This window comes from Schistosoma haematobium, chromosome 3, assembly GCF_000699445.3.
Source record: "Schistosoma haematobium chromosome 3, whole genome shotgun sequence".
NCBI lineage: Eukaryota > Metazoa > Platyhelminthes > Trematoda > Strigeidida > Schistosomatidae > Schistosoma > Schistosoma haematobium.
This window is the reverse complement of record NC_067198.1, coordinates 20719135-20729134: the sequence shown is the minus strand read 5'-3', so window position 1 is coordinate 20729134 and position 10000 is coordinate 20719135. Positions and strand designations below refer to the sequence as shown.

The window sequence follows — 10000 nt, the reverse complement described above, 5'->3', positions numbered from 1 at the left end:
CATCAGTTATTTAATTATTCTGTCATTCATAAATCTAGTCAGATTGTTAGTTCAGGACAAAATTATTTCAGTGTTCAACCTTATTGATGTTGATATACATATGAACGAATGTGATGTTCATCATCAGATGCCGGATTATCTGAAAATGAGCATACAATTTTATTTTACCACAAAACTTCGAAAATTCTGTTTCCCCTCAAATGGGTTTATAACGATGCATTGTTGGAGATTTACAAACAAACAAACTAATTCATTCTCTCTAGTTGTTGATTATTTCAGTGTGACGATAACCATAAGTAAAAACGGATTGTTTATAGTTAATGTTCAAAGTTTTACTTTGATTTTTTAAAACTTTCGAATGGCGTTTCTAAAGTCATAGGTAGACAATTTTTTATTAAAAAGTTACTTAGTAAAAGTTAAGTATGTGTTATTTAGTAAGTGATAATCAGAACGCTTGAAGGAGACTAGATGTCATATCGCAAACTTCGGTCTAAATATTTTTTATCCATTTCAACTAATTAATTTTACGTCAACTAGCATTGGTCTATTCATTGTTTCTTGATTAAAACTCCTTAGAAATCCTCGAGCGAGATTGTGAGGTCCCGTATCGTAACAAGAAATATACAGCATATGTGAAAATTTCAAGCCGATGTTATTATCTTACTCATGCGATAGTAGGATATTCGGAAACTGAAAGAAATCTAGTGTTTTTTTGTTATATGTACACTTCATACCTGCAGTTTACTATTCAGTAACCCTATCAATGACTCACATTTTCCAGAAAATATCATCTATCTCTTTACTATAATTATTTATTAACAATAATAAAACATGCTATATCCAATGCTGTTCGCTTGACTACTATAAATGAAATCTCAGCATAAAATATTCAATGGTTCAACAAAATTCCCGTTTAATGAGCATTTAACTTTTGAATATTCTAAAATAAACGTAGGAACGCAATAAACAGTAATTAGCAGGTATTCACTCTTGTCTGTAAACGTTTATGATCAGTCCTGTTGCTCATATGACACTACTTTCCGACCCCTAATGCATTTGATGTATGAATTTTAAAGTTATTGTCAGTCGTTTCTCAAAGGATCAGAGAAGGAAGACGAAAATATACAAACCATTGAGTTGATACTCCTTAAGTTTTACAGGAATTAGATTTAGGTTACGTCATAAACGCTATACGTACAGTTATAAAACGCAATCTGTAAATTAAAATAAGTATGAAACTGAAAAACTTATGGTAATAACAGAAGTGTAAATAAACTAACAGTTATATCTTAAAACTAATAGATTTTATTTAAATTTAAAAAAAAGAATCATTCACTAAATGGGTTTTTTGTTTAATGTGAAATGCTATATCTAAATTTTACTATTCCATTATACGACATGATTATGGTACGGAATTTTCTATATTTATTTATTTCAGTCAGTCAGTCAGTAACAACGTAGAACTTCGTACGTAAGTACATCAGTTCGAGTTGCCATACCACATTAGCACAGAGATGCAGTTGTCGATTCGAATACCGTAGTGGTAGAGGTAGTAAGAGTATAAGCAGTAATCGGGAAGATTAGGGTTTGGAGATGTTATATAAAGAGTATAATCCAGTGAAATAAATTTGGGAATAGAAAAAAAAGACACAAGGAGGAATCCGGAGATTAAAATTTGGGAAAACACAAAGAGTGTATGCACCTGCGTCATTGCAAACGATTTTGAGCCATGTCATTCAAAGTCTCTAACCAACGGTTGCTATCATCTCGCAGTCCCCAACCAGGTAGTCTACACCTACCAATATGACTCAGTCCACTTGTCAGTGACTTCATGGACTTGTACCATGTTTTGGTCTGGCCGCCCCTAGCTTCCTTCCAACCTACTCCTATACCACTGAACATCGCACGTCGAGGCAGTCGGTCGTTGGGCATACGTAACACGTGTCCCAGCCATCTCAACTGATCAAGTTTCACTACTTCATCAATGGATTTGCCATCCTTACCTACTACCCGTTTCGTAACAACTGCGTTACTTACTCGATGGTCCCGATGGCACCGAATACATATGCGCCACACTAGTCACCTGAATTGTGTGTGGGGTTATACTCCCCGGGCCGAAGCAGGTGGTTTTATTAGAGGGCTACACCAGGAGCCTTCGATTTAAGGGTCTGATGGACAAGGCAATGGTAGTTGGTGACCAACAATAGGTTCACACGCCATTCGCTCCCCCAGGATCCTGGAGTTTGTGTACACCATCGGTTTGGAATCAGAGTTTTCCAACTCCCCTAAGTGGACTTTCCGTGTCCACCAATCCGGTATGGCATGGAAACATTTATTTGATAATCAACAATAATGTGTGATGGAAAATAGCTCGATATAGGTTTACAACTGATTGAAAATTGCCAAAGTTTCAATGTAAAAAAAGTCTAGGTAAATCTACATAGAGACAAACCCTTTTTGTTCATGTGTTAGCAAACTAACAGTAAATAAATGGATAGAAACAGGAATGCTTAATATTTTAAATCACTTTTGTTAACTAGATTGGTAATGTTGTGATTATTTTAACTAGTCAATGAAAGAAAAGTATAAATATTACTCTCGATTGCCAACATATTATTTGCTTTTATTACTCAAAAATAATAACTTGACAGTTTTAAAACTTTAAATAATAAAAATGTTGCTTAAGATTGAAAATAATTTTTTTCAACACACAAACAAAACTATATTCCGATTGAATTGATTTATCACTGATTAATTTTAATACCGAAAATAACGCTTACACTAATTAGGTAAATGAAAGCCACAGAAAACAATAAACTAATAGAAAAAACAGTTGTGTTTTTCATCAAGATAACAAGTACACAAAACAATTATACTAATATTAATCTAAGTAACAAAAAAACCGAGTATTTTCAAAGTTATATTAGTTGTCAAACTTCTCACATGTATGTAATAAAAGAATTACCCATTAATGATATTAATAATGATGCCTAAATGAGTCTACAAACTGTATTGGGTGAACGTATATATATATATATATATATATATATATATATATATATATATATATATATATATATATATATATATATATATATATATATATATATATATATATATATATATATATATATATATATATATGCATATATAAATATTAGTCAAATGATTTAAAAAAATACTGCTCATTTGTTTACATTCAAATACCATTTGTCAAGTAACTTCTATAACAACATTCCAGTGTATAAATAATATTATTTGTAATAATGATAATAATAATTATTATTATAAAACAACGGTATTATTAGTGTTATCTTATTGGCAGTAGTGACATTATTATTAATAATAACAATAGCAAAGATACAAATAAAAGATTTTTTAAAAAACAGTTGTAGAGAAAAGAAAGACAAAATAAGCATGAAAGTTCATAAAGAAAACAAAATACAGATAGCATTCATAGAGTAATAATAATCAATATATTCACAGTGAGCAAATTATATATATATATATATATATATATATATATATATATATATATATATATATATATATATATATATATGAAGTGATCTCTGTATGATCGAAGATAACCTAGTCAACAGAGAATAAACAGGAAATTAAAGAACGACTATTTGATGAACTGTTTCTAATATCAGTACTCAAAATAAATCACTACAATAACTAATCCCAATATTCTACTAAAGAATCTGAATGGACATTCATATGTTTAATAATAGTAATTTCAATGGTAATAAGAGCGACAAAGGTAACAACGGATTACAAGATAATACAAGAATGAATTGACTAGAAATTATATATATAATGTTTATGTGGTTATGTACTTATCTAGATGTTTATGCCTATTGCAATCAAAACGTAATAACAAAATGAACTTCTGATACACACACACACACACACAAAATACAGTTACTTTTTATTGATAATAAAAAAATATAAGTGAAACGTTAGTGAACAAGATTGATCATTATGATTTTTAAAGTAGAACTGATAAATTATCCAATAGCGTTTTTTTGTTTTTCTTTGTCTCTAAATTAAAATAGGAAACAATTAATTAATTGATGGAAAAATGGGAGAAAAAGATAGTGAGGATAGATTTCAGACTGCATAATAATCAATTTGAAGTAAACAAAAAGTATAATTTTAAAAATAAAAACAAACAAACAAATGATTTTACATTTAAACAATTGAAACAATTATGTATATAGTTAGATTAAAATTGAATAAAAGTTATTCATTTTAAAAATAATGAAAGATTCAATAGACAGATAAAGAGTAAACAATAAATGGAAAAGTATAAAGACGAATAAAATGGTAAATAGAAAAAAAATAATAAATCACAATGAAAATCATTGGATTGACAAATTCTTAGTTTATTGTTTCATTATATTTTATAAGTTACGAAAGAATAATAATAATAATAATCAAATATTTATATATTGACTAGTCAATGTAATTGTCACAATACATCCAAAACCGAATAGAAGACCAATAAGATTTGTGAGAAACATTGCCCAACAATTACCGTTCTCTGTTCGTTTTGCATCTTCCATAGCACGCATTTCTGGAAGCTACAATATATACATTGTAAGTGTGAGAAAAAAAACAGAACAATAATACTGTTGTAAGAAAAAGAAAAGATATTTTAGTGAGCTTTTATTGAACACTAAATACTACATAGACCAAGTAGAACTGAACACTAAATAAATATCTTAAATGTTTCATAATACTTAATCATATGGATACACTTGATTCAATGATCCAATCAACGATAGAGAACCAGATATGATAGGTCAGAAAGAGAGTTTATTAATAGCACACAACATAAAGTAGTCGACAAGTGAATATAACATTATTGATTATACTAAGTGTAGATGGATATGTTTGTCATTGTTTACTAAGTGATCATAGGCTTAATTTTACTTGAAACATCAAACATTGTCACGCATCATGAAGGGAGTTATATAGGCTGAATATTGGTCATTAGACGTTTGATTTTCTGCTGTGTAGGGTTAACACGCTTTCCAGTCAAGTATTCAATAAATTGTGGAAAAAAGCGAGCATCAATATGCGATATTGTAGTACAACGATCATAAAATGAAATTAGGTACCGGTAATAAGCGAAATAAGAAGTGTAAGTATCTTACAATTAACTAGGCTTATTTACTAGCTAGATGATGTAAAACTTCATTGTCACTATGTGTATGACAGTTTTATGATAATGAAAAACGAAGAAGCTTGGAGCCTACTAGAAATTTTTACCGAAGTCGACAGAGAAATCATTTTAATAAAGGAAGAAGAAAACTGAGAAATCATCTGCTCACTAGACGTCTTATTGACGAGAAGAACAACCATAGAAAATGTTTATCGTGGGTCGACTAAACAAAGTTAACATAAACACCGACTGCTTAGATCACAGAGCCAAAATTATTTGTTCCGATAACACTCTTGAAGAAGAACTAAAATTTATTCAAAATTTGCTAGGTCAACACGGATACCCATCACAGTACCTAACGAAGTATACGTTTGGAACCAAGCCTATATAGAGACCATCAACGGTACTAAAATAGCCTCTATTCCTGAAAATACAGTTCAAATGTGATATAGCCGGTGAAATAGTAATTCAACGTGTACGAAAAGCTGTAGAGCGTAGATTTAATACACTAAGATTATGCTCTTTTTTAGTCAGCCAACAGTGAGTTCATAAAATAAAGATAAACTACCTAGTTCCCCCAACTACATGTATATTTACCATTCCAAAAGCTCTTACATACAACACAAGCCATAGGAATACATATCAATAAATTTAACCCTTTTTAAAGTGAACCATTTTATGTTATAACTCCACCAAAGGTGTAAATAAATTAGTATAAATGAAAATGTCAAATGTTGATTCACAAGCATGTACGGTTTAACTGACAAACATTTGATAAACAGAGTGATGTGCATTATCGTCATTACTACAAAAGTAATGATGGTAAGTTATTTGAGTTAAAAATTTAATTCCTTTTTTCATACTTCTAATTAATTCATTTCAATGACACTTTGTTATTTAGGTGCTTTTTTACAACAAGAAACCCTTATTCGCCAATTTCTCGAAGTAAATAATAGAAACATATACTACCAATATAGGGTTTCGTGAAGATTATAAAATCTTCGTGCCTTTTATATCACGAACTTATTTAGGTTAGATAACCATTAAAAACCTGAAGTCACTAAACGTCCGTTTCGTTCAAGTATGGGACACCTCAGCAGTGCGCAGTTATGAGCGCGCATCCAGGAAGTGGCGTTCAATCACGTCAAGTGGGAAACAGCTATCCACCCAAGACAATAGAGGATGGTTGCGCAAGACTATGAGTCAATTGAAGTTATACATAAACACTGTTGGATGCCGGATCAGTAGCCTACAGGTCACACGTTCCCTTGCGAGACCTGATAAAGTCCTGGGTTCGGTTCCCGGATGCAGGGTCGTGGATAAGTACTCTTCATGAGTCCAAAACTAGGGCGAAGCGGCCGTCCAATGCTTTCAGGTTTTCAATGATGATCTTACTAAGACCAATTCGTGATACAAAATCTATGAATATATTAGTATATTTACGTCGACAAGCCGAATGAACATTAAAAGCTACTCTACCATAAATTTCTTAACTAATTACTACCACTTACCATATCTGCAAGAGCAATATACATAAAGAAGCCACCGGTTAAAGCAAACACATACGGTGCTACATCATTTAGATCACCAACAGATAAACCAACAAACAATCCTATATATGCTGAACACGCAGAAATAAAATTAAATAACATAGCCATTGGTACAGTTAGTCCAGAACGTAGAAGTACAGCAATATCACCTTGAAAATGAAACATAAAACAGGAAGGAAGAGTTATATATTTTTTAAATACTGTTTTTCGGCATGTTTCAACAAACAAATACACATTATGGATAATGATTAATGGTGAAATTATGGTATTCATGTTCCATGCTATTTGATAAAGCTGGTCAGATAGATGTTTCATAACAAAGCCAGTCAGTCATGTACTGATCAGATAATTAGCTTGATAAAACTACTTTAGCAACTTTTGCTTTAATCGGTATCTACTTAGAAGTTGTCTATCGAAACATTTATACTTAAAATTACGATTACTACAAACAAATATATATTGAAACGACTGTAATTATGAAACACAAATATGAAGTAGTTACATATTAGCATATTGTGGATAGCCATGATATAAGTGACTGAATATGTTCATTTTAACAGTATTTAGGGATTTCGACAATTACCTAACAACACGTCTACTTACTCAACCTTAGCTGCTACCCTGACGCGGTGGTCGGGTTTGCTTATCACGATGACTCAACTGAGCTATATTGGCTGGTAAACATGTTCTTTTAGGTCCCACCATGCAAAGCAGGTAGGTTAGGCCCCAAGGACAAAGTCGTACTGCTGACTGTAGAGGGTTGTGACAACAGGTAAGATGTTTTCCTCGGATAACCAGCAGCTAATCAATGCCGACTCCTCATAACAGGAGGAAGAAGCTAGAAAAGGTCTGCCCAAAAATATCACACTTCACCTCATCCCACGGATTTCTTTCTTCGGCAGTAAGGCCGTATGAAGTGCGGAGTTAATACATTTAAAGCTCTCAATAAAAAGGCTGTGAGCGACCGGCCTAAAACATTTATCTCTTAAGCTCTGCGGTCACACTCATAGATCGCCAAGACCACCACTAATTCAGCTTTTTTTTTCAGTCCCTCAAGAAGAAATATTCTTCCACAGTGTGGGCAACCGGGAAGTGACAACCGCCCTCATACATCCACTGATAGCACTCGAGATCAAATCCCTGCTTAATTCTGAATAATCCTTCCATCCCCACAACTATCTGTTCTCATAAATCTTTATCCACACGCGCCCCCGATGCTAATGCTTTGAGTTCACGAAATGTCATTCCTAGTCTCCTGAAACCACGCTCTAAACTACATGTTGAAGTTTTTAATGTTCAGACCTTGTGTCAGATAGGAAAACAAGCTTCTTTAGCTGCGACTCTAGAGTCTTGCGCCATCGATGTATGCTGTGTATGTTCTGAAACGACCAAACGGGATCCAAGTACGGTAATTTATTCGACCTCACCATGTCAGTAGAAACAACCAGCACAATTTACCCATCGAGTATCTGGAGACCCCAATACTGCTTCCAGCGGCCTCACTCGTGCAGGCATAGTCTTAAGTTCTAAACCAGAATAGCCTCTGTAAGACCAAATTCAAATAGAGAGTTGCTTTTGTGCTGTCCAACTAAACGGGATAGTAAAAACTCAAAAAGATAGGGACATATCGTTGCCCTGCTTACGCTCTTATTGCTTGTAGCTTGGATGAAATTAAAGATTAATTTTTATAGGAAGATATCCAATCTCATTCGAAAAGTTAGATGTCCTGATGTAGTAATAGTGATGGGTTATTTTAGTGCCCAATCAGGTAAACAAAACCAAACCGGAAGGCATTCAGGTGGATCTTATGATGCTGCAGCTGTGTAATCAGATAATGGCGACCGTCTGCTGCAACTATGATCAAATAACCATTTATTTCTAGCAAACACCAGCCTTAAACATAAGGAAAAGCATCTTATGACGTGACGACTTGCACAATAAATTCAGCGATTGACTGAAATAAACCACACTGCCATCATCTATCGTCGGAGAGGCTCAATAGAAGACTGTCGCTCATTCTGGAGCACATGCTTAATCTCAGATCATGCTCTAGCTCGAGCACGTACTTGTCTGAGTCTTACTGGACGTAGAAAAGCCACAGCAAGAAAATCACTTAGAGTTCAACTTAATGATGAAAATGTTAAGAATATATTTCAGGAACAACTAGAAGAGTTAGTCAACCATGGTATGATAGCCGAAAAGCTGTGGAAACAACAGTGATATCTACTAACAACTTAAACCAAATGGTAAGGAAAAGTCAGTGGATTTCAGCAGTTCCTAATGAACCAACTGACAAATGATCAGAAACATCCCATCTGGCTCCGAACACGATGAAGAGCGGCGGAAGCTTAAACGTGGGCTGATAAAAAGCTTACGTAATGATCGTGAACAATGGTGGATAGCGAAAGCAGAAGAGATGGAAAAGGCGGCAGGGATAGGTAACGGTAGACAAGTGTTCAAACTTATCAAGGTAACGCGTATTGAAAATCTGGCTATTAGTGAAACTATCTCGGAAAAAGACGAGAGTATTATTCACTCTCAATCCAGGAGATTGGACCAGTTGGTACTTTAGAGAATAGCTCAACTGACCTCCAGCCTGAATGGCGAATTTGTGTAAGTCCTCCAACTTTTAATGAGGCTGAAAAGGCTATAAGTGGTCTAAAGCGTACGAGAACAATAGGGCCTGATGGACTAACCTCTGAGATTTTTAAGGATGGTGGTCTAGCGCTAGCGTGAATAGAATTTTCGGTAAATATCATCCAGCGCTAGCAGTCATCATCAACTGAAATCTTAGCAAAAACCTGGAAACTGGATGTAACCGCATTTGATTGGTCTCGATCGCTGATCGTTCCAGTTTATAATACAGAATAAAAATCTTTTTGTGGCAATCACAAGCGAATCAGTTCGACTAATAGTGTAGTGTAGTATTATCCTCAATAATACATCGGTCTAACTAGAGCTCGCGAACAACGAACCCGAGAAAACCTGGCTGGGTTCAGACCTGGATGTGGATGTACAGACCAAATATTCACCCTTCGGCAGATCATAGAACATAGACATACTTTTCGATGTCCGTCAATAGTTGTAACCCTTGACCTTAGGGCGGCATCCCACTCCTTTGATTTTATGGCAGTGTCTATCATTGAAAGGCGTACCAAAAACGAACATTCACCTTGTCCAGGTTCTCTATTCAAACACTAATGGTCAAGTTAGGGCTTATGGCGAACTGTCATCAGAACTAAATACTTCAATTGGTGTCCGTCAGGGTCGTCCGCTT

General features: G+C 34.0%; 1 protein-coding gene across 1 annotated transcript in view; it reads right to left on the bottom strand.

Annotated features, from left to right (window-relative positions):
* Window positions 1-955: 955 nt before the first annotated feature.
* The window catches only part of MS3_00005223 (uncharacterized protein), a 30457-nt gene continuing 21412 nt past the window's right edge, over window positions 956-10000 (bottom strand). The window contains exons 8-10 of the mRNA XM_012943948.2: window positions 6685-6872; window positions 2453-4589; window positions 956-1214 (exon numbers count right to left, since the gene is read on the bottom strand). Coding sequence (XP_012799402.1) covers window positions 4443-4589; window positions 6685-6872 — 335 coding nt within the window. The 3' untranslated portion in view covers window positions 956-1214; window positions 2453-4442. The remainder of the gene's footprint in view (window positions 1215-2452; window positions 4590-6684; window positions 6873-10000) is intronic.